The sequence below is a fragment of the Aedes albopictus genome, chromosome 2 (assembly GCF_035046485.1).
Source record: "Aedes albopictus strain Foshan chromosome 2, AalbF5, whole genome shotgun sequence".
NCBI classification, from domain to species: Eukaryota; Metazoa; Arthropoda; class Insecta; order Diptera; family Culicidae; genus Aedes; species Aedes albopictus.
The window spans coordinates 89,103,635-89,129,603 of record NC_085137.1 but is presented as its reverse complement, the minus strand read 5'-3'; the positions used below and the strand labels follow the sequence as shown (position 1 = coordinate 89,129,603).

At 37.0% G+C, this 25,969-nt stretch overlaps 1 protein-coding gene across 13 annotated transcripts in view; it reads right to left on the bottom strand.

Moving 5' to 3' along the window:
- The window catches only part of LOC109427547 (protein NDRG3), a 224,282-nt gene that overhangs the window by 20,405 nt on the left and 177,908 nt on the right, over nucleotides 1-25,969 (bottom strand). For all 13 annotated transcript variants that reach the window (XM_062850058.1, XM_019703164.3, XM_019703127.3 and 10 more), the window contains 6 exons: nucleotides 19,490-19,610; nucleotides 18,946-19,087; nucleotides 18,707-18,886; nucleotides 18,529-18,649; nucleotides 18,323-18,435; nucleotides 10,182-10,266 (listed from right to left, as the gene is read on the bottom strand). In XM_062850058.1, the coding sequence (XP_062706042.1) occupies nucleotides 10,182-10,266; nucleotides 18,323-18,435; nucleotides 18,529-18,649; nucleotides 18,707-18,886; nucleotides 18,946-19,087; nucleotides 19,490-19,610 (762 nt within the window). The remainder of the gene's footprint in view (nucleotides 1-10,181; nucleotides 10,267-18,322; nucleotides 18,436-18,528; nucleotides 18,650-18,706; nucleotides 18,887-18,945; nucleotides 19,088-19,489; nucleotides 19,611-25,969) is intronic.

Here is a 25,969-nt window from a genome sequence, read left to right as displayed (position 1 = left end):
AAATATTAAACATGTAACGTTTGCTTAAACAAGAGAATTATTCGAGAAAGATAGAAAATTCTGATCAATGTTACCCCGGATTACGGTATTTATGGAAGTGCTCAAAGAACACTAAGTTAAAGATAAGGCAGGCCAAGTTACAGTGGGAGCATAGAGCCACAAATTAGAATAAGAAAAAGATGGAAAAGAAGAATAAGAAAAAAGGCGAACTACGGATTAATCCAGGAATTCCTTTACATATACTTTTTCAAAATATGTACCATGGAACTATTTAGAAGATTTCTTCTGAAATTCTATTAGATATTAAGAAAATTCTCCAGTGAATCCTTTAGAAAGCCTTCAATCAAATCTTTAGAAATTCTGCCAGGAATTACTTCTGAAATACCTCAAGAAATAACCTAAGAATTCTTCCAGGGATTTCCTTAGCAAATTTATAGATTCATTCATAAATTTCTCTGAAGGTCAATAAATGTTTATCCAGAAAATACACAATCTCTTTGATAAATCCTTACAATCCGTGCAAAACTTTTTGAAGGAAAGCCCTAGAGGATTTTGTACAGCAATCCATGGAACAGTTTTGGGAGGAATCCCGAAACTGTTCCATGGATTGCTGTACAAAATCCTCCAGGGATTTCCTTCAAAAAGTTTGGCATGGATTTCTTCAGCTTATCCATGGATTGATACAGAAATTCCTTCAGCGTTCCATAAGTTTCCTTAGAAAATGCTCCAAAGATTTTATTCTGAAAACTAGTCTGAGATTTCTTCAAACATTCTTCCATGGATTTCTTAAAAAAAAAATTTTTTTATTTCCAAAAATCAAAAGATCAAAATTCCGAATAGGATTTCCTAAGCACATCTTGAAATTAATTTTCATGAATTTTTCAAAAAATTTTTTAAGGGTTGATATCTTAAACATTATCTCAAACATTATTCTAAACCGATAAGCCAGGCTTACCCATGTTATTAACGCATTAACGCATTAACCCAAATCAGGGTGAAGAAATCGCTCTTAAGATAATCCTTCCAGAGACTCGTGAAAAAAAAAATTCTTTCTTTTAGAAATTCTTCCAGAGATTTCTTTAGAAATTTCTCCATTGGAAAATTTTCTATGGTTTCCTTCCGAAATTACACTATGGATATCTTCAGAAACTCTTGCAAGAATTAGTATGGTGTTTCACGACTGGAAACTTGATGGAAAGGGGGATGGTCTTCTCAGTCTTCGTTTGAAGAATGATTTTATCTACATTCCCGACGTTTCGGCCTGGGGATTTGGTCTTTTTCAAGGGTCGTAGTGTCTACCGTCTATCGTTTTTAGGGTATTTGTATAAGGAATGGACAGCTTTTCATGTATACGTGTGGTTATTTCAGCTGTTTAATTCTGTATATGTCACTGTGCACTGGTAACCACTGTTTTGAAAGAATGAAAAAGGCCAAATCCCCAGGCCGAGAATGTAGATAAAAATCGTTCTTGATTCGAAGATTGAGGAAGCCATCTCCTTTGCTTACTCCAGGAATTAATTCATCAAATCTTCTAAGGATTAAAAAAACTCTTCGAGGTGATTTTTAACACATTTCTTTAATGTTTCTTCAGAAATTTCTCTATAACTTCGCCAGGAATTCCCAAGCAACACCTGTAACATCATCTAGAATGTAGCTTTCTATGCTTTGGTCTAAACGAGTTGCACTAGAAGCATATAAAACTTCCATCTTGTCAATTGAGTTGCATTTAAACTTCGAAATTCGTAAAGTTGCGGCTTTGTTTCCTAGAAATCACAATAACCACGTGTTTGACATCGATTCGGGGAGGCGGAGCTTACATATTCCTCGCAAGTGATAATACAGTTAGCTCACATTAATAGTGCAATGTAACATGCATGAAACATCTAACTCTGGTTTGTTTGTTCAGATTAGGTTCCAAGAGCGTTACAGAAAACTTGAACGTCTTTTCATTTTGACAGTTCTCTAACTTGTGACAATGAAGGTGCAATAAAGTCACAAGCAACTTCAGTAGCTTTTATGATGCGTTGAGCAGCGATTCTCTCACAGAGCTCTTGGTGTAGTATGCAAGGTGTGTAGATAATACTCCTGGTGTCCATGGTTCGAGTCTGGACGTTTTTTTTTTCATTTTTTTTTATCATTCCCCCTCGTTTATGTTGCATAAGAATTCAGAATCTGCGCTTTTTGGGTACCAGATAAGAAGCAATTGTGTTCTGTTGTCCGTGATACGGACAGTGAATAAATTGCACTAAGGTTGCTGTTACTGGCTTAGAAACAAGTCGTGTTGCTTGGGTTACTTCGGAAATTCTTCTAGGGTTTCTTTAGAAAACTCTTCTGAAGGAAACAGAATTTTCTCCAAAAATTTCTGAGATTTTCAACTCAAAGCTGGTTAATCTCTGCATTCAGAAATTCTTCCAAAGATTGTTTCAGATTTTGCAGCGTTTTTTTTAGAAAATATTTCTTTGGGAAGTCGTTCTCCTTTTTTTCAACGAGATCTGCAGAGATTTCGTCGGGAATTTCTTCCAGGATTTCATTGAAAACATGTGCAGGAAACCTAGCAGGAAGTCCTCCAAAGATCCTTGAATGATTACTTTCAGTCATTCTAGCAGCAGTTGCTCCACAGATTTAAGAATTTCAGAAGCATTTCTGCTTATATTTGCCCAGATATTCCTCCAAAATTTTCTGCAATGATGCACGGATACAAGGATAGGAATTTTTCTACGGATTCAAATATTTCGCCAGAAATATTTCCTAGGAATTTTTATAGCAGTTTCATTGAAAATTTCTCAGGAGATTATCCAAATTACCCCAGGATTATTTAAGAAAAAGAGTGCTTTTCTTCCCAAGACATTTCCCCCCGAGATTCCTTCAGATTTTTTTCTGGGAATTGTTCAAGAATACCAACAGAGATTTTTACAGGACTATACATTTGTATAAAAAATCTTTTATACATTTTTATAGTAATTCCTACAAGGATTACTTCGGAAACTCCACCAAGATTTCTTCAAAAATATTTCCAGGGACTCTTTCAATATTTTTAGGTTTTTTTTTATCAAGGAATTTCAGCAAGCTATTCAAAAGTTGTTCCATGGATTTTTTTTTTCATAATATTCCGCAGGATTTTTTTACCTGATAAAATTACTCCAAAAGTTCCTTCAAAAATTCCTTGAGAAATTCCTTCAAAGATTGCAGAAGAAATTCCTACAAAGGTTCTTCTTGAAGAAGCTTCTGCGATCCGTCAGGAATATTGCCTAGAATCCGTTCTCCAGAGATTTTCAGAACATCTTCCTGAAATTGTACAAAATATTACTGGAAGAGTTCTTAATTTTTTTCTGAATTCCTGAGCAGTAGAAAAAAGAACCTGAAAATATCTGAAGCAGTGCTGCATTTTTTCGACAGGCCTTTATGATAGCGATAGTTTGCTTTTTTTCATTTTTTCCGTTTTGGGTTTCCTGTCATTGTTGTTTTCCGATCAGCAACACGGGAGCGAAATGAAATAGGTACTCACACTCGCACGCATCGTGCTGAAAGCGAGAGCTGACAGGGCTAAATTTCCATTCAATTTTCTGTAGTTGAGTGTTTTCACCCGCGGTAGCGTATAGGGCACTCACTCTCACAAGCCACCGCTTGAGACGAATGGCCTTTCAGCATGAGTAGTGTGTGGATGATTGGGAATTGATCTTGTTCGGTCGCTCACGAATAGAGCTCTCGGACTCTGTCAGTTCTCACATCGAGGAACTGAAAACGACCGCCGCAGTCATTCATTTTCGGCTGAAAAACAGGCACTGAGACTGATATTTTGCAGGACTGATCTGAAGCAATTCAGAACTCCTCACACCTATACACCTCAGAAGAAATACTTCGAAGAATTTCTTGTACAATTTCTCAAGTTATGAGTGAAAAACTTGCCGATTTTTTTTTTGAAAACCATAGTCATGAAGAAGATCTCCCAGAAATCACTGATTAAATTTATTAGGAGATTTTTTTTCACGAAATCTGTAAAAGTATACTAGGAAGAACTCAAGAACCTTCTGCGGGCACTTCTTGTATTATTTCTTGAAAAATTCCCGCAGAAGTTAAGAAGAAGCCATAAAAAAAAAACTGAAGGCATTCATAGAGGGATTCCTGCAAGAATCTCTGAAAGAATCTGCGAAGAAGTCTCTTGAAGAATTTCTGCAAGAATTTTTAGATGTAATCCTGCAAGAAACTGTAAAGGATGTTTGCCGGAACAACATTTTTAAGGTATATTTGAAGGAACATCTGGAACAATTCTATGGGAAGCCCGATGAGAAATTTCAAAAAGAATTTCCTCTGAAATTTCAATAATTCCTGGAGAAATCCCCAAGAAAAAAATATGGAGGAAATATGTACTGGGCGCAGTCCATAAACTATGTAGACTCATTTTTTGCCATCTCAGACACTTTCTCCCTCGTAGACCTTTGTCCATACAAAATTTTAGAAATTTGTATAGAGCATTGACTTTGGCCATAAACCAACCCCCCACCCTGAGTCTATGTAGTTTATGGACAGACCCTAATTTCTGAAGCAATATTTGAAGAAGTTGTAAAACAATCCTTGCAAGAATACTTGTAAGTATTCCTCATAGAATATTTACTGCAGAAACCTGAACATTAGTTTCAAAATAGAGTCGTTCGGTATATTTGTTCAGAAACTGCTGAGAAAATAACAAAAAAATCCTGGAGGGATTCCCGAGAGAAACCCTGGAGGAATTCTTCGAAAAATGGACAACCCACAAGGGCAAAAGACCTGTCCATATTTTCAAGGATATTCTTACTCAAGTCCACCCAAAATTTGGATCGGCATCCAGAAAGAAATCAATAGCCAAATTGTCAGCAAAATGAAACATAAGAGGTACTTTAAATCAATTTTGTGTTCGAGTACTATTTAGAACCTGTATAAAGTTTTCGATTTTAGAGCGGAAATTCTGTTAAATTTAATGGGAATAATTGTCGAAGAATCTTTTGATGAAACCAAAGGGGAACTTTTTTTGCAAAGCCCATGAAGAATGAAATGCAAGATTTCCTTGATATATTTTTAAAAATATCTTACTTTGAAGCTTTTAATAGAAAAATAGTTCTTAAATGAACAATTTCTCCAGAGTTTTTGCCATAAAATTGAAAAAAACATTTCCATTGTAGCTTCCACAAGTTCCACTCGATTCCAAGTGTAAGTCCTTTACAATTTTATCATGATTTTGTTGTACATTCGGTTTTCACATTTTATCATAACTTGTTTCTGGAGCTACTTTATTTCTACCCAAAGATCAGCGGAAAATTTCATAGGCAATATCGCTAGAAATTTTCCAGGAGTTTCAACATACAAAGTTCCACAATGTATACATATCAAATTCGTTATTATGTTAAATAATCTGGAGAAATCATACAAAACATTTATGATCGTATAGTGCTACACAAAGAAAAAAGAACAGAGAAAAAAGAAAAAAAGAACAGAAAGAATGATATATCAGATATTTTGAAATATTTGATTTCGAACACATTTTGCATTTCAATGGCCAGTAACACGATAACTTAAGGGTAAAAGAATTCCGTGTGGTCAATTAATGATATTTTTATGAACTCAACTAGCGTTGGGCAGAAAAAAATGTTCATTTTTTTTTTCAGAATACACTGCAGAACTTTACCATTAAAAATGTATGTACATAAAATTGAGGGTCTATATAATCTATGGTCCACCAAAACGAGGTATACCTGTAAATCTCAGGTGTCTTGGGCAATCCCTCCCAGGAGTCTAAGTGATCTTAGGATTCTAAGTCAGTTCATTTTTGGATTCCGAACATTTTGTTTTTCGGGAAACCCTTCAATAATATGGAAGATCCTCTCTTAGGATTCCTCTCAGGGTTCTTAGGCAATCTCTTTCAGGATTCTAATGGAATGTTTTTCAATACTACAGGAAATTTTTTCTCAGTATTCTAGGGGAATCCGTTTCAGGATTGTGGAAGAATCCGCCAGAGAGTTCTGGGAGTTCTGGCCGTCTATGCATTCTGGTAGAATCCCGAGGAAAAGCTTCTCTCATGATTCTGAGGCAACCCATCACAGGATTCAGGGAGAATCTATCTCGGTAATCTGAGGAAATCCTTCAGATTTCTGGAAGAATTCCTCTAAAGAGTCTGAGAAAATCCATCTCAGAAAACTGGAGTTAAGGTACATCGGGGCAAGTTGAAACGGGTGGGGCAAGATGAAACGCGAAGTTTTAAAATAGATGTCTATTCAATATGCAATTTTTTTTGTTCGTCAAAAGATTGTTTGAATCATAAACTATGTGTTTAGGCATTCAAGCTGTTCACCATCATTGGATAACATCATGTTAACACGCTATTTCATCTTGCCACGGTGGACCTTATCTTCTCCAGGTTTCTAGGGAAATCCCTAATATAATTCAGGGAGAATTTCTATTGGTAGAGTCTTTCTCTATTTTCTCGGATAAGATCTCTCAGGATGCTGGTGTTATAATTTTCAGTATTTTGAAGGAATCTCTCACAGAATTTCAGAGGAAATATGGAAAAGCCCCTTCAAAAATTCTGGAAGAATTTTTCTCTGCAGCATTATATGGGGAATATCTATTAAAATTCTAGAGAATCTCTGGATTCTAAGGGAATTCATTTCAGGATTTTGGGGTATTGCCTACCAATGATGAAGTCCTTTTCAAGATTCTAAGAAATTTCTGGATTATCTGGGTTGATTCCTCTAAAGATTCTAGAAGACCCTAAGTGATCCCACTCAGAATTCTAAGGAAATCTTTCTCAGCATTCTCAGAAACTCCTCTCACACTTCTTGGAGAATCATTCTCAGCAATCTCAGAATTATGGCGAAATTCTTTCCAGAATTCTGGAGGAATATTTCTCAGGATCCTGGGGGAGTCCTACACAGGATTCTGTTGGTACCTTTCTCAGGATTCTGCGTAAGATCCTTTCAAGATTTTGGGGGAATATCACCGTCAGGATTCTGGGACAGTTTCTCTCAAGATTCTGAGAATTTGTCGATTCTGGAGAAATCCTTGGGATTCTGGGGCTATATTTTTCAAGATTTTAGGGCACTTTTTTCAGATTTATTATTTCTTGAAAAATCTCTCACGAGATTCTGGGCAAAATTTGGAATTTGGAGCATCCCTCGCATAGATTTTGTGATTCCTCTAAGGGTTCGGAAGAAATCCTTCAAGTCATTCTACAAGAATCCCAGTAAAATTCCGCTGCCTGCATTCTGGAGCAGTTTCTTCCAGAAATCCCTTTCCGGATTCGGGGAGAATCCCTCTTAGCAATCAGGGAAAATCCCTGACAAGATTATGGGAAGATTTTCTTGGGATTTTCTATAGAAATCACTCTCAGAGTTCTGGGACAATCCCTTTCAGGAGTTAAGGGGAGTCCTTTCAAAGATTCTGGGGGAACGTCTTTCAGGAATCTTGGGTATTTTGTTTGTTTTATGTGGGAATACTCAGAATTCCAGAGAATCCTTCTCAGAATGCTGGGTAAGTCCATTCTAGAAGTTTTCGTAATTCCTTTCAGGGAGAATCCTTCAGATTTTGAGAAAAATCCCTCTTAGGTTTTTAGATATATTTTTCTCAAGAATCTGGAAGACCCCTCTAATGGTCCCTATTAGGAATTCTGGGGAATACCTTACGGGATTCTGGCAGAATAATATTCAGCATTCAAAAGGACCCATGATTTTAGGGGAATTCTGGGACAATACTTAAAATAATTCTGAAGGAATGTGAGTGTAGAATTAGCAACTAGTTAAAATACACAAAAATAAAAACAAAAAAAAATCTGAAGGAATTCTCCTCAGGATTCTGGGGAATTCCTATCACCCAGAATTCTATGAGAGTATATCTCAGGTTTCTTTGGCGGCATTTTTTTTCAAGAAATGATGCATATAAATTATGTTACAATTATTGTTAGATAAAACTGTCATGATTGGAAGAAAAAAAGGCAGTACATTTATTTTTCTTTGACAAATTTATGTTTAGAAATTTTGTAAACGATGAATTATTCCTTTGATTGATGATATTTTTCAAATGATTTCTTCAAGAATTACCCCAGAATTTCATAACAATTTTTTCCTGGCAATTTTCTTAGGGAAATCGAAATCAAAGTTTCCTTCTATCAATTGCAATGGTTTTGTTAAGAGATGTCCCAGAAATTTGAATACTTGTTTTCAAAGAGATTTCAATATTACTAGCTCCATAAATTTTAATCGAAGATCAATAGAATTTTAAGAAAAAAAATCTTTTTGAGATTTTTTCTGGAATTTCTAAAACAAGGAATCTGAATGAACTTCATCCTAGTTTTTTAGATATAGTATGTTTTGGAATATTTTCAAATTTTTTTTTTTAAATCCGTAACATCTTTTTAAAAAGTTACTTTTTTAAATTATGATCTAAAATTATCGGTTCTTGGCATATTTTTTAAAAAATGATGTATCTACAAGTTTTGAATGATGAATTTGTGTGATTTGTAGGTAGCTCAAGTTTCCTACCCACTTAATTGCACGTGATTGCGCCTCAAGTTTGAATATTGAACAGACAACGATATTTGTTGTACAGATTTTTTAAATTATATTTCTTAAAATAAAATTGCAACCCCTGGCTAGCTTAACCCTGAATTGTTATACAAAAATGTTATTCAAGAAATTGGAATACCGTTATCAAAAATGAAACTTAAATAGGAGTATAAACTTATTATCTCTTTGCATGGACATGGACACTAGGAAATAAAAAACAACAGTGAAAGGTGACTCCGATGAAATTTCTAAAATAATTGAAAAAAATGTACGTTTAACTGAATCTCGTTTCGATGCATTCCTTTTAAAAGTAAGAAGAAACGAAACAAACGAAAAACTGAGTAATACTTCACCATCAAAATAGGAACCACCTTGGTCCTCAACAACGGATTTATCAGACACACCACTCGACGACGACGACGACGACGACGGAAAGCTCACAAACAACGAAAGTTTGTCAAAAAATCATATTAGTTCGAAACTTCGTAAAGAGAAATACGCACACAGAAAGGACTGTGGAGACCGGGCGACAAACACCACAACAGTTCCACTCTATTCGTTCGCCAAGGGACTTTGTTGGAATACAGTAATTAAATTCTTCGATTTTTTTAAGGTTTCGTTTAAGCGGATAGCTGTTCGCAATCACGTTTTGGATTTATTCGGGGTATATTGATGAACAATGTTTGATTCGTTTGTTTCTGCTTTTTTTGACGAATTAGGAATCTACGGTAGCTGAAGCATTGCGCCTTCGTTTAAGGTGAAGATATGACGAAGCCACAGCTCAAATTTTCAAAAGCACAACTCTGAAGAACCGAACGTCGGATTGTGCTGAAAAGTTGATCGATTGGTTACCCGTTGGTGGTGACCAATCGATCAACTTTTCAGCGCAATACGACATTTGGTTCTTCAGATTTGTGCTCTTGAAAATTTGAGCTGTGGCTTCGTCATATATTCACCTTAAGATGCGTACTGATTTCTGTGGTTAGTAAAGTTGGTAAGTGACTTTTTCATCACTGTGTTTATAAACTTGATGACTAGTATGAGAGTATCTGATGAAAATTCACCTTTTGTTTATTAGACAGTGAAAGCGATCATATTAATTTATAATGAAACCAATGCTATCATTTATTTTCAGCGAACTAATCAATACGAGGTTATTTTATTTTCAAAATGGTGGGTTTGAGATTGGTTTCACTTAATCCTGTTTGTTTCAGAAAACTGGCTCACGTATATTACCTCTAGAGAATGATCATTGATGAAATTGATGATTTTGATGAGCTGTGTTTGAAAGGTGTACATTAGCCTAATTCTTGCCTAAGTCTGTGAGTGATCAATGAGCAAGCTTGATATTTGATTCCTATTTTTTTATTCACAAATTTTCTAGCATGATTTTGCTCTTCCGTCGGATGAGACTTGCTGATGCGTGTATGAAATTGTGTACAATAAAAACTGCGCAAAATTATCACTCGCTACCGTTTCAAATTTCGCTTTCTGTTTTTTTTTGTGTGATTTATCAAGCCTATTTTAGGGTTTTAAGCATTTTAGTTTAATCTTATACTGTTTGTTTTCAATTTGCAATCGTTTGCTGTGGGTATTTTTCGTTTTACGATTTTCTAGAACTGGAAAGTAGGAGGAAATTTTAGCACTTACCGTAGCCTTCACCCTGCAGGAACAATCGGAACGCCTCGGCCAGCTTGCCGGGTTGCTCCTCCAACACCAGACCGCAGTCGGATATCTGTGGGGAAGAAGAGTAGAAACTTATTTAAAAATCCATTGAATTTGTTTTTTTTTTTATTTTAATTTTTTAATGAATTCTACGATTCTGCGACTTCACAATTCATAACAAGCGCCGCACACAACAAGAAAATCCATTTCCCCCGTTGTCACCGTGACATCGTCACGTTGTCGAAGTCATATCAAATCATGTTTCCGCCGGTGGCAATCGGAAACTTTTTACGAACGCGATGAAATGTGATAGCTTGTCGCAACTGCAAACAGCATGCCGGTGGAAAGTAATGATTCATATAAAGAAAAATCGAAACTTTCCCGTAGTCGCACACCAGCACCCTTACTCTCTATACCATGCACTACACTCTCTGTACCACGAACGTTGCACTCAATTACATCAAATGTAAGGGATGTGACTTTTCTTCTTGGGAACGGGGTAAAGAATTGAATCGGAGTTGAGAAATCAGTAGCGTTTTGCGACCTTTGTGCAATTCTCAGCAAAGTGGAAAGTTTTCTGGCGCGGAATCTTGATAGTGTCACCAAGTAGTACCAGTGTATGAGGAGAGGATTTGTGCGGGAGTAAGAAGGGAAAACTTTACACTCCACAATCTATGGAACCAACGAAGGTAATTAGTAAATAAATCTGCTTTTTACGAGAAAGTTTGAATCGACAATGGAAAGCGTAACAGCTTAACATTAGACGCTTTTCGAAGAAAGGGTTGGGGAGCACTATTCAAATGATTTATAAAAAGTTTAAAAGCATACATTTCAGGATTGCTTCATGATGATACTTTTCAAGTATCTTATACTGTGAGTCAAACGCGCTATCCATGTTATCTGAGACAATGCCACAAAGAAGACTCACTGTCAGAATGAAGCATGTAGCAGAGTTATTATATTCACTGGCATTATTTATGAATAATAAAAAAAAAAATAAAACAAAAAGTATTTGTGTTTATTTAAGATACGCCGTTATTAGTCCATCAGTCAATCCTGTAATCGTATTTTCTCTGGCGGTTGCCTTTCGTTCGCAGCATTAGTTTCTTCCATAGCTTGAGTTTTGTCTAGGAATTTCTAATCCTAAGGGGGCATCCCAATTCGGGTTTTATCACTAGAGTTCTATAACTTGAAGTCTGCCAGGGCCCGTGGCGTAGTTGGTTACATGGTCGCTTCATATGCGGACGGTCATGGGTTTGATTCTCAGCCCCGGCACTTGCAATTTTTCGTCAGTTACTTTTCCCCCGAGAGCAACTGACACTGACCCTCTTCTGAGCCCCATGGCTCAAACGGACCAGGATACCTGGACATCAGCGAACTGCCACTCATAATGGACCCCCATTCGGACTGGAAAGGAACAACGGCCATCCATCATCATCCTTGTGCTCATCATTCTACTAGGTAAAAAGTAGAAAAAGTGAAAGCAGCAGAAAGGCAACCAGTTTGATAAAGTAGAATAAAATCTAGGCGCTGTACAAAATGTAAGTGCAGCTGTCAATTGAAATTGCTCACGTAGTGCCCCAGTGAACAATAGAGCTGTGAATTAGGTTAAGTGATTAAGAATAAAAAAATACCATGAAGCCATATATAGAGCATTGATAAAAAAAAACTTGAAGTCTGTGCCAGGGAAAAGTTTACATCTCTAGTACTTTATCACGGCCCGAAATGGCCTGAATGTTGGCAATCGAAATAGGATTGCTAGTCTCAATTCTGCCAGAGCTCTATAAATGTGCATTAATTCTAGGGGAATATTTACAAGTTAAAATAGCACATTTAACACAAAAAATAAAACTTGTATTATGTTCTGCTATCGGCTCCTATCTTACAATAAAATTTTTCTGGAACTGCAGTAAAAAAAAAACACATAGTTTGAGTAACTCGGTTCTGATGCTGCAAGACTTTAAGTCTGGAACTGATAGTTTCCTCTACTTCATACGCGAAAAGACAACAAAGTAAAAAAGGTTTTCAGATTTACCTCCGGAAATTATTCATAAATTTATTTTTTTTATCTGTGATGTACATCCGGAAATTCTTCCAAAAATTTATTGAGCCTAGAAACTTCACAGATTTTTTTAGAAATTTGGCGCGAAATTCTTCAACAATTTCTGGACAATCTTTCAAAAGTTCCTTCGGAAATGTTCGCATAAACTTCTTAAACAGCACCATCAACAATTGCCGATGGAGTTCCTCCAGGTATTTTTTTCTGGGGTTCTCGGGACGTTACCCTAAGACATTTCCAGGAAATCTTAGAGAATTCTTAGAGAATTCTTTAACCAAGGACTTCTATAGGAACTCCTCACAAAAATTCAGCCCTCAGAAATATTCTTCACGGTTCTGATCCGGCTTTTTTTTTAACTTTTGGTCAAAGAACTCCTTTGTGGATTTATTAATGGAATTCTAGAAGGGTGCCTTAAAAATCAGGGGCGTACAATTTCGTTTCAATGATACACTTTCATGCAACATTTGAATGAGTCACTTCAAGTGTTTCATACATTTTTCTAATGACTCGGTCGTTAAAAAAAAACTTTTCCATTCATCGTAGCACTCGGTAGTCTCCCACCCGGTCGCATTGCTTGTGCTTCACCCGTCAGAGCATTAGTGTCTCACTGGTGCGCGCTAGTCTCTCAATGGTAACGGGCGCCGGTTAATTGGATTTAAGTGGTCGAATTTGTTATCCTCTTTCATAAAACATAATTATCATTCTATTGGCGTGCACCACTATTTAAAAATGTGGTTTAAATAGTGTTTTTAGCATGTTGAAGTATTTCAATGACTCACAAATGAAACGAAAATCCAAGTGTATCATCCCATGTTTCATACACACTTGTTTCTGTAGCAGCAACGAACGAGTGTGTTGCTGGGTGAGAGATGAAGCATCACAGCAGTCCGTTCGCATGGGAAACGATTTGCTACAGTCGTCGTACGTCATGTTTTCCTTTCGAAATTGCACGACCCTGTTAAAAATGCATCTTATTCAGGATATTAATTAGGGGTTCCATCAGGAACACCTTCAAAGGTACCTCCAGATATTCCTCGAATGATTTTCTCAGGAATTTCCTACAGATTTATATAAAAAATACCTCAAGCAGTATTTTTTTGAGGACTATCACCGAGAATCGCTTTCCAGATATTCTCCCAAGCAGTGCTCCACGAATTGCTATTAGTTTATTTTCTCTGACGGTTTCCTCTGGATATTTATTTAAACAATTCTTCAAAACCCCGAGATGAACTAGCCTAGGGCTTATAATCTCAGTAAAACAGATAAAAAAAATCTTAAAAAATTCGTTCCGATATTTTCCGAAGAATTCTGTGAAAAAAAAAAATTTTTCAAAAATTTTCTCCTGGATTTCATCGGGAATTTTTCTTACAATTCATCTGCGGATTCCCAAACTTCTTTTTCTTTCATAAATTCTCCAATGATTGCTTCAGAACTTTCTCCTAGGATTATTACAGGCATTCGATCAAGAATCCTTCCAGATATTTCTTCGTTAACTCGACAATGACTTGTCTTAAAATATTTTTTCGAGAATTCCTCCAACGATTTTACTTTGATTTTTTTTCTATGCTAGGACTCCTTTCAATGCCTTTAACAATTATTTTTCAAAGATTCTTTTAAAAGTTTCTACAGAACTAGGCTACTACTCCTAGACTGTTCTCCGGAAAGGCAACCAACAATTCCTGTAGAGAAATTTCGCAAAAAGGCCTACACAAATTCCTCAAGGATTTATTTAAGAATTCTCCTAGAACTTTTCCAAAAATGCTTTAAAAATTACTTCGTAGATTTCCATACAACTACTTCTAGGATTCTCGTCATACATTTTTCAACAGATTCCTTCAGACAATTCCTTTTATATTTCTGTATGAATACTTCAAGAACAACCAACACGACTTCCACCAAAAATTCTTCAAGAAAATTTCCAAAGATTCCTCCAAGCTTTTTTTTTCAAAAATATTTTCTAGAGACCTCTAAGAAGTGGTCCTCGGAATTCAACCAACTCAAGAAATTTTTCCTCCTTCCCTTCATGGCGCAACATCTTTTACTGGAATAAAACCTACGTCTTAACCAGGGCTGCAATTTTTCGACAGGCCTTTATGATAGCGATATATTGATTTTTTCATTAAATTGGTATGTACAAGTTCATTATGCTCAAAAGGGCCATGAAATATCTGGAACCATTCCGGAGATATTCTGGACTGTGCTGGGGTCAGGGGGTTGCCAAAATGGCTAAAAGTGATTATTTCGTGTGTTATTGTGTTTGAAACATCGAACTCCAGCGAAATTTTTGTTGCGAACAATGAAACACAACTACGATAACCAGATTTGAATATGTTGGCCCATCCGGATCCCCGTGACAGGTTCCACGGGGTTTCATAGTGGACACTTCTGGTTTTCAACCTAAACATGTCGTGCGACAAATCAATCTTCATGATTTCAAAAGACTGAGTCAGAAACGATAGGCTGAAGTCCGTATCAACTAATATGGCCACCTCGGACCGTCTAACATAGGTTCCACGTGGGTGTCATCGGGGACATTTCTGATTTGCAAGCAAAACATGCCGTGCGACGTATCTATCTTCATGATTTCGAGAGAGTGAGGCAGAAAAAAATGGCTTAAGTATGTATCAACTAATGCGGCCGCTCCAGAACACCTGGAACAGGTTTCGCGGGGGCCTCTCAAACACAGTAACACAAGAAATAATCACTTTTAGCCATTTGGCAAAACAGACTCCCCCCTCACCCCCTGACCCCAGTACAGTCCGGAATATATCCGGAATGGTTCCGAATATGATATGGCCACTTCAGTTTAATAAACTTGCACCAAGTTATGATCGATTGAGGGCGACTTCAAAAAAATTGGATGAAAATTGACGAAATGCCAATATTTTGAAAATGAGTTGTCGGGGGTCGGGAACGTGAAGGCTTTTTTTGTATTTTCATTTTGTGTATTTTATTTGATTGTTAATTCTACACGTACGTGAAGGTTAAAATTCCAGAGAAATCTATAAAAAGATTCCTGGAAGAGTTTGTGGAATGATCCCCTAAAAGAATACTTTTGAAATTCTCTAGTGAAGTCATTGGAATGATGCCTGGGGGACTTTCAAGAAATATACCGAGAACAGTTCATTGAAGAGTTTCTCGGGGAGTCCTAGAAAAAAAAAATCCCGGAGAAAGTCGCCTCTGAAGAAGAATTTCGGTAAGAGGATCTGAGAAAAATCTCGAAGAAATCTTTGGTGAAAATCATAGAAAAATATTGAAAAAATCTAGGAATGTTTACAAATCCACTTGATATATCCTTGAAGGATTTCTTGGAAAGATCATGAAAGATTTTTTGAAGTATACATTGGAAGAATATGTGGATAACTTTGAAGTAATCCTAGCAGACTTTTTTGATAAATATGTTGAGAATTTTTTGATTAGTTTAAGAGCTGCCAGGCGAGTCCTTGAAAGATTCCCTGGAAAAGTTCATGGAAAAACTATTTAAGAAATCCTGGGGAATATTTTTAGTTAGACTATCAGAAGCATCCTTAGATCTACTATTTTAAAAGTTTCCGAATGACGTCTTTCTTGAATTTCCAGAATAACTCTTGGAAAAACTTCTGGACAATTTGCTGAACACATAATCGAAACAAACTTGGAAAACCATAAAAAATCCTTAAAAATTCTCGAAAAAGTGCCTGTGGGAATCTTTGGAAAAAAATCCTAAAAATCATGAAAGAATTCCTGGCATGTTCTAAGAAGTTATTGAAAGAATTTATGGACAGAACTTTAAATTAATTTTCGGACAGGGACACTAATTAAAACAAAAAAACAGCTGAGTAAACCACCAGAACAGTTTTATAATGAGTCCATAGAAAGATTTCTAAAGAAATCATTGTGAGAATTCCTAAAGGAACCCTTGGAAAAATCGTTGGAAGAAATCTTAGTGGATTTTTTTTTTAAATTCCCAAAGAGAAATCCTTAAAAGAAAACCTGAAAATCTCTTCCGAAGTCCTTGAAAGAAGTTCTGAAGAAAATCTTATCTACTTAACTGAAAGAATATTTCGAGAGATCCTTGGGTAGATAATATGGAAGAAAGCTTGGATCAATTTCTGAAGAGATGTTCAAAAAAATTTTCTGGTGGTATTTTACGGAAAAATCCTGGATTAGTGATAGGAAAAATTTTAGGAGGAGTCCTAAAAAATTCTGGAAAATTTTGAGCTATACCTCAATTTATAGGGCAAAATATGCGATTTTGGGCTTTTTTGACTGCAAGCCATTAAGCATGGAAATATTTTTTTAAGTAATCAAAAGGTTAATTGGTCAATTAACATCTAAATTAACGACTCATTCAAAATATTTTGTTTTACCTAATCAAATTTGATAGATTTAAGCATTTTATGTTAGTATGAAAACTTGCATGCAACTTTGGGAGGGTGACTTGTATGGGAAATATCGTACCTAACATAAATCGCTTAAAACTATCAAATTCGATTTGGTAAAACGAAATTTTATAAATGAGTCGTTAATTTAGATGTTAATTGACCAATTAACCTTTTGATTGCTTAAAAAAAATATTTCCATGCTTAATGGCTTGCAGTCAAAAAAGCCCAAAATCGCATATTTTGCCCTATAAATTGAGGTATAGCTCAAAATTGTGACGTGTTAGAGCAAATCTGAGCCCGGATTCGGATTCAGCGGCCCAAAATCCTTCGGAGACACATAAGTTTGCTCTTGAGACAGACAAAAAGTTAATTTTTGTTACGCTGTGTAATTCTAGGGTGAATCTTTTTAAAAATTAGTAAATAGCTAGCTTTTAGTTAAAACTCAGAATATTAAAAAGATAAAAAAAACTTCTAAATAATTCCAAAAGAAATCCACTTGAAAAATTACAGATGAATTCTTGAAATTCTGAAGAAAGCCACGAAAAAAATCTTGCAGAAGCCTTTTAAAGAATTGTTGGATAAATGCTTTCAAGATTCCCTGGAAAATATTCCTCTGTAATTAATTCCAGGATTTATCTTCAAAAACACATAGGGTTTGTATCTTATTTCCATCTATCTAAACACCGATCAATATTGCTCGAATTAATTTTTGCACCTTGCCTAAATATTGTTAAAGAACTGTAATTTCCTTAAAACAATAAGACGTCTGTTTCGGGCACAACATTAATTCAAATCCCGGCACACCTGCTACGTGGTCAAATGCTTTATAATATAAATCAAATCATGTGTTCAAATTACGACTGATTGAGCAGAGAGTTTGAAAATTGAAATGGGAGTAGCTTTAGAATAACGACCAAAATATTTCGGTTCATATTTTTGCCTACCAGATCATAATACGCCATCACATTGCAACGAGGAAATCATTCTCTGTGGTTGTAAAATAGTATGCATGGTATGCATAAAACCCACTCACACATTTGATTGCATGCTCCCTAAACGAGGACAATTTGTTGTTTACATTTTACCGACGGGAAAAAAGGGATTGATTTGATGAATTGAACAGCTCTTGCCGCATTCAACAGCAGTGAAACCCAACTTTGAAGTGTCACAGAGCTTTTTAGGGGCGAAGCAAAATTTGAACAGTGAAAATAATTCGGCTAGGTGCTGCTTTGGTGCGATTACCTTCGTCGTACGCAAAACAAATGAAAATGGTCAACTCTTAAGTGGAGTGAAGTTGAAACGTGGAATTCAGCGTAGTTATTCGATTTACAGTGCTAATAGGGGCTGGTTATTGATAGTTTATAGCTTTTTGCTTCCATCTGATAAGCCATTGGCAAAGGTTAGTTGGAATATCTGTAACTAGTGGCTATATTCCGTATAATATGACGGAAATTAGCGCATAGAATGCAGTAGATTTCTTCCCTAGTGTAATTTATGGAAGAGTTTTCGAAATATTTCTTGAAAGAAGCTTTCAAATACCTCAATTTGAAATGATGTTATTACTAAAAAAATCTTCAAAAAAATATGGAAGACATTTTCAGTGATACTTCTTTACAAATTTCTGAAGAAATCATCAAATTATTCTCATAAGGCGGCAATTGCACATCAATACTAGAAACCAAAGTTTTGGGGGATAAACCTACCTTCATCCAGTTGGTCTTTTCGGGCGCTAGCCTTCCGTTGAAAGTGACGGTATCGTCGATGTGTGGCGAAAGTGCTCCGGTAATGTTCAGTACTGGCATTTTCAATGATGCAGCTACACAGGACCGAAAACAAATAAAATTAGATGTAAATGAAAATCATCTGCTCCCATAGCACGCGAGGAAAATCAAGAACAATCTCACAGTACCTGTCTGTGGCGTACCCGACGGTGTTCGGGCAATGTTGAGATCGGTACGCTTGATGTACGAATCGATGAACATGGCCAGGTTGACGGGATTTATCGAGCGCTCAAAGTTGGATTTGTACAGCTGGAATACGAAGTGAAGTTACTTCAAAGAGAACCTTTGTATCACAGGTTCACTCACCTGCACCAGATCCAGATTTCGCTCCTCCGGATTCCGTCCAAAGTGGTGCCACATCAGGTAGTCCATCACGCTTTGCGTCATACCCTTGGTGCGGAGATTGCGGGAGTTGAGCAGCTGGTAGCCCCACTCGATCCAGCCGGCAGCCGTGGAACTGCAGTTGATTAGGCATAGAGCTCCGACCTGGAATAACCGTGGAACATTGATGGATGAAATTTGACAACGAATTAGACAATACTTACCTTATCCGGGTGCGCCAGGGCAAACCGTGCCAAAATGTTGGCTCCAGCTCCAACGCCCAATCCGATCATCGTCTTCAGGTTGAAGTGTGACAACACGAACAGCAGCTGAGAGGCGAGCTCATCGAACGTCGGGTACACGTAACTAAGTGTTCAAGAAGAGCGTTAGAAATAAATATGTTTAATTTTAAAATGTAACCACACTGGTACGCAGAAGGTGAATTGAATGAATAACTGTGTGGCTTAGATGATTAATGCGCCATTCCATCATAAATCGAGTCGTAGGTTCAAATCCCATGCAAACACAACGGTGCAAACAATATTCATTTGTAAATTACTACCGATTAACAGTCAGTCTTTTTACATGAAAGGTGTATGGTGTGCACAAAAACCCTTCCAAAGTGATAAGTAGTGGTTAACTTAAAACCACATCAATTGCAGCATTTCAACTCTAAAGGGAGACGGAGAGCGAGGGTTGGAAAACTGCAAACCGCGTAACATAATTTGTGGCTTTGTTGCTCGCTCGGAGTGTGCAGCAGATACTTACTCTTCCGGGAAGGTGGGTGCTCCCTCTTCCTGTCCGGGGGCGTTCACGTGGTAGACACAGAAGTTATCCAGCAGGGCACGCATTGATGGGAAGTTGAAAAATCCAGCAAAACTCGATGCATCTGGGGAAGAAAGACCGAATGGCAGATGAGTATGGGGACACAGGGAGTGGTTTAAAGTGAAAATCATTTGTAAGTAAATTGAAAATGTTTCCTCTGCTTGGCTGCCGATAGAGATGATTTGACGAGCTTCGAGAGAGAAACGCGCGGAAATTAAATTACACTTGAATGTGTACTTGACAACGTCTCGTACGAGATGCTGGTAAGGACCGGCTGCTCCTGTTAGGGAGTGAAAAAAGGTCCAAGCTTTCTTGTGTTCTTGTTATCATCACATGGGTCTGCTCGAGATGGGAAAAGTTTCCTTTTCGGGCGGATTATTTTCTACGCTTGGGAAGGATCTGCGATGCAATGCGCTGACGATCTCAATTAAAATTTTGTTGTACTGAGGGTGTGAAGACTATATTTGATAAATCCTAAAATAACTTTACACCGTCATTAGGGTGCCAAGGTGAGACTTTTCTTTATTTTTAGAACTGAGCTACGGTTTCATCATGGAGCTTGACACACGTCAAGGACAATAAACTGGTTCATTGAAAAAAAAATAATCATCAGCACTACATTTCACCTTTACGGGCTTGTAAAGCTATAATACGGCCAATATAAAGCATTTAAGTTCTACAGCACTGCCATATGGTTAGTTGAGTAGGTCGAATTCATTGAAACAACACCAATAATTTCTATCAAGTTTGTGAATATTTCCAGCACACTATTATTTATCCACGAATATTACAAGTTACGGAAATGATGGTGTCCAATGTTTGTCATTGCCACCCCCCACACAATATACAAAGTAGTAAAATAATTTAAAAGATTTGAAATATTCTAAGAAACACAGTTATCCAATATATCTGCTTATCTTATTGGAGAATGTTTGTGCATACACTGAAACCTCCATTTAAGTAATAAGTCAGGGATACTTAAATGGATTCAGTTTTTTTACTGAAATAGAGCCTGCGGTTAACTTCGAAATATAGACAATATTATGATAATAAGCCTTTCTAAGGTCGTATAAGGCTGAATAGGTCATACGGCGAAATAGGTCTTTAGATCGTATAGGTCGCTCACCGGTTCGGTCTAATGGCCTTTGCGGCCAAATGACCTTTGCGGCCTTATGACCTTTGCGGCCAAATGACGTTTGCGGCCTAATGACCTTTACGGCCTAATGACCTTTGCGGCCTAATGACCTTTGCGGCCTAATGACCTTTGCGGCCTAATGACATTTGCGGCCTAATGACCTTTGCGGCCTAATGACCTTTGCGGCCTAATGACCTTTGCGGCCTAATGACCTTTGCGGCCTAATGACCTTTGCGGCCTAATGACCTTTGCGGCCTAATGACCTTTGCGGCCTAATGACCTTTGCGGCCTAATGACCTTTGCGGCCTAATGACCTTTGCGGCCTAATGACCTTTGCGGCCTAATGACCTTTGCGGCCTAATGACCTTTGCGGCCTAATGACCTTTGCGGCCTAATGACCTTTGCGGCCTAATGACCTTTGCGGCCTAATGACCTTTGCGGCCTAATGACCTTTGCGGCCTAATGACCTTTGCGGCCTAATGACCTTTGCGGCCTAATGACCTTTGCGGCCTAATGACCTTTGCGGCCTAATGACCTTTGCGGCCTAATGACCTTTGCGGCCTAATGACCTTTGCGGCCTAATGACCTTTGCGGCCTAATGACCTTTGCGGTCTAATGACCTTTGCGGCCTAATGACCTTTGCGGCCTAATGACCTTTGCGGCCTAATGACCTTTGCGGCCTAATGACCTCTGCGGCCTAATGACCTTTGCGGCCTAATGACCTTTGCGGCCTAATGACCTTTGCGGCCTAATGACCTTTGCGGCCTAATGACCTTTGCGGCCTAATGACCTTTGCGGCCTAATGACCTTTGCGGCCTAATGACCTTTGCGGCCTAATGACCTTTGCGGCCTAATAATCTTTGCGGCCTAATGACCTTTGCGGTCTAATTACCCTTGCGGCCTAATGACTTTTGCGGCCTAATGACCTTTGCGGCCTAATGACCTTTGCGGCTAAATGACCTTTGCTGCCAAATGACCTTTGCGGCCTAATGACCTTTGCGGACTAATGACCTTCCTAATGGCCTTTGCGGCCTAATGGCCTTTGTAGCCAATGACCTTTGTGGCCTTATGACCTTTGCGGCCTAATAACCTTCGCAACCTAATGACTTTCGGGTTTTTATGACCTTTACGGCCTGATGATCGTCGCGGCCTTATGACCTTATGACTTTAAGTGTAATTGGTGATTAGATCGTATAGGTCGCTAATGACCTTTGCGGCCCAATGCGCTTTTCGACCAAATGATCTTTGCGGCCTAAAGACATATTGGGTCAAATGACCTTTTCCTATTACGACCTTTATTTGCGACCTGATGACTTTTCAATCTAATGCTCTTTTCTGCCCTATGATCTTTTCAGTCTAATTGCAGTCTAATGACAAATTCGGCCTTATAACACTTTCGGCTCAATGGCACATTAAGCCTAAAAACCTATTCGGCCTAAATAATAACCTATTTGGCCTAATGACCTAGCCGGTTTCGGCTTATCTATTCGATCTGTTTGAGCAGACCAATTCCCTCGCAACCTTCTAAAGAACAGATGTTTTCCAAAACTTAGTCTATATTTTTCTCTAAATGGAGGTATTTCAATGAAATTTACCTAAATGAATATTACCAGTGTACCAGGTACAAGAGATTATTCTGAGGATGGCGAGCGTGATCCCTGGTTTGTCCAGGAACTTTTCGTTATTGTTGGATAAGAAAAACCCAGAATATTCAAGCGAATTCCTTAATGCTGAACATGTTTTTGTAACATAAATTTCTATCTAGTTAATCCAGTTGCTAACTTTTAGTAAAAAAAATGAAATAAAGTGTCATGCCTCGAGCAGGTGTGCTTGTCAACAATGCAAACAAGGCAGAACTACTTGCAAGCTTAAGCGCCCCCGTAGATGTAAAAAAACTCTTTCACGAAATTTTGGAGTTTTTCCAATTTTGTAAGTACATATAAGAATATCACCTCTTTAATTTTTTCACTCGTTGTTCCCACGAAATGTCTAAAAAAAAATTCAGAAAATCCTGCTTGGACTGCTTCAGATATTATTCCATACATTCCTACTGAGAGCCTTTGGTGATTCCTCCAAAACAATATTTGAGAGTTTTCTCCAGAAAATTATCGAAGGATTAATTTAAAAACCATGCATGGGTTTTTTTCAGAAATTCTTCCCGAAATCCTACGAGTATTTCTCGCATCAAGTCCTTCAGAAATCATTCGGGGATTTTTAAAAAAAATCTATTAGGAGTGCATCCGGAGAATTCTTTGAGATATCTTTTAGTAATCCTTCCATTGTTTCCTGTAAAAGAATCCAAGTTTCCTTTAGAATTTCCTCCAACGTTTTCTAGTTTTAGGAGCTTTTTTAAGGAACTTTCCCTGAATTCCAGGAATTCCTTGCGGAAATGCTCCAGAAATTTCTTCAAAAAATCTCTAAAAAAAGTTTCCCTAAAAAATCCTCTACGATAATTCTTTCAGGAAATCATGCACGGGTTTCTTCAGCAAAGCTTTAAATGGTTCTTTAGGAAAATCAGAAGTTCCTCCGGGAATTTCTCCGAGGATTTCGTTATAAAATCTTCCACATGCTCCTTTATAAATTCTTCCATGGATTTTTCAGAAACATCCCTGGAGATTTTTTTCAAAAAATCATTGCCTCATGATTTTGTCCAAGGGTTCCAAGTCCAACGGATTGCTTCCAACATTAATCCATGAATTCCTTCGGAAATTATTTCTTACAGAAACTCCCCGGTTTTTTTTTTCTGTATTTTCTTTCTAAAATTTCTTCAAGGCTTCCTTCAGATATTCCCTCAATTATATCTCAAAAAAAAAATCTCCAATAATTATGTTCGGTAGATTTCTATGGGTTCCTTCTGAAACTCCATCATTAATTACTTTAGAAATTCTTCTAGAGAAAACTTTGAAAAAAAAAAATCATCCGAATTTTCCCCAGGGGTTCCTTCAAAATTTTCTATAAAATACGAAGATTATTCCATGCTTCATTTTCCATTGGTTTCTCAGAAATTTGTTCGGTTTTTTTTTCAGTAAGTCCCGCACAGATTTGTTCAGGAATTGCTCAAGATATTTCATGGCAAATTTCCACCTGACTCATCCAGAAAATCCTACAGGAATTCTTCCAGAGATTCTTGTATTGCTTTTTTCAGTTACTCCAAAGATTTTTTGAGAATTTCCTTCAGACATTCCTCCATGTATTTCCTCAGAAATTTGTCCGGAAATTTCTCTAAGACAACTCCAATAATTTTAGGAAATTTATTCAAAAATAATTTCAAGGAATTTTTACGAAAATTCCTTTAGAAATATATTGAATGTTTTTTCCAGAGATCTTTGCAGACACTATGTGTTACTCCGGGTATTTCTTTAGGATTTTTTCAGAAATATAACCACAGATTTCTCCAGAAATACTTTCGGAAAATCTTCCAGGAATTTTATTCAAGGATTTCTCATGGAATTGTCCAATGACTTCAATATTTTTTTTCTAGGAAGTTCGCCAAATGTTTCCCGGAAAGTTTCTCAAAGTATTTCTACAGGAAGATCTTCAGAAATTCCACCTGAGTTTCATTTAGGAATTCACCTGGGATTGCATCGGATATGCCTCCAGAGATTCTTTCAATTATACATCCTAAGATTATCACAGGGATTCTACTGAAGATTTCTTTGGAAATTCGTTCAGGAGTCCTGCTGGGACTGCTTCCGAAATTTTATTTATTTTATTTGATATTATACCTGTATTTCCACATGAATATTTTAAGAAATTCTTCCGGTTTCCTTCAAAAATAACCCTGGGATTTCATCCGATACTTCTCCAGAGATTCATTCAAAAATATTTCCTAAGATTTCCACAGCGATTCTACTGAAGATTTCTTCAGAAATTTCATCAGTGATTTATTTCAGTGGTATCTTCTTTGACTCCTTCTGAATTTTTTTTGACACTTTTATATCCAGAATTTCGAGGATTTCTTAAAAAAAATCGGCATGGCTTTTTTCTTGGAAAACTTTTCCTTGGAATTTTTCAGAAATACTTATACAAATTTCCTTATCTATTCTACAGGGATTTCTTCAGAAATTCTTCCAAGGGTATCTCCTAGAAGAGAGAAATTCCTTCAGTGATTTGTGTAGAAATTCCTACAAGGATTTTTCTTAAGAAATTACTCCTGTAGTTCCATCCTGGAATGTCTTTGGAGATCCTTGCAGAATATATCCCAATATTTCCCAAGGGATTTTTTTTGAAGTTCTTCCAGAAATTTCACATACATTACTGAAGCGTTTTCTAAGGAATCTCCGACGGAATTTCTAGAAAATCCCTGGAAGATTGTCTCAAGAAATCCCTTAAAACTCCTGAAGATACCTATGGAAATTCCAAGAAGAAATCATTGAAAAAAAATTGAAACTGAGTTGCTGGATAAAAATTTCGGAAACTATATTTGAAGTTGTTTTTTTGGGCAAATCCTGGATGAATACCAAGAACAACACCGAGGACAATACCTTACGAAACAACCTAAGATACCTTGATTCACAAAAATAAATCATGGGAGACTTCTGAAGGAACTCGGCAAGTAATTCCAAGGAAAAATCAGGCCAAACATTTAAATAGGTCCTATCTGCATTCGAGAGGCTCTCTTCGTTCACTTGCTCTTTCAATTATTGCAATGTAATGGTACACTTTTCAACTACTTTTGCAGTACAAATCAAAAGACGATTGTTTTGACCATCGTTCTATGCAAGGAGACAATCGTAATTCCAATAAACAACTGAGATATTAACGAAAGAGAGGGAAATCAAAGAGAGCTTTCTGGAAAAATCCAAAAAGGAAGTTCTCAGAACTCCAAAACCGAACTCATAATCCATAGAGGAAGGAAGAACCCTCAGAGGGCTTCCTGAAAATGTTTCAGAAATTACCATGATGGTTATGAAATTGTATTAAAAAAATCCAATCATAAATTTCTAAGGGATTCCTGGAGGGTCTTTTGCAGGCATCCTACCAAAAATTTATGGAGATATCTTTGAAGGAATTCCCAGAAAAAAAGTTATACCATTTTTGAACCGACGTAAAAAAATATCTATGAACTTCTACTTGAAGAAATTTTAGAAGGAAATCCTGCAGAAACAAAACAAAAACTCCGAAGAATTCTCAGGAGAATCCATGAAGAAATTAAAAAAAAAAACAAACAATTTTTTGACGGAATCATTGGAATGATGTCTGGAAAACTCTCTGTCGGTATTTCTAGGAAAATTGTTTGAAAAATTTCTAAAAAAATGCTCAGGAATATTCTGGAGTAGTTTCGGCGG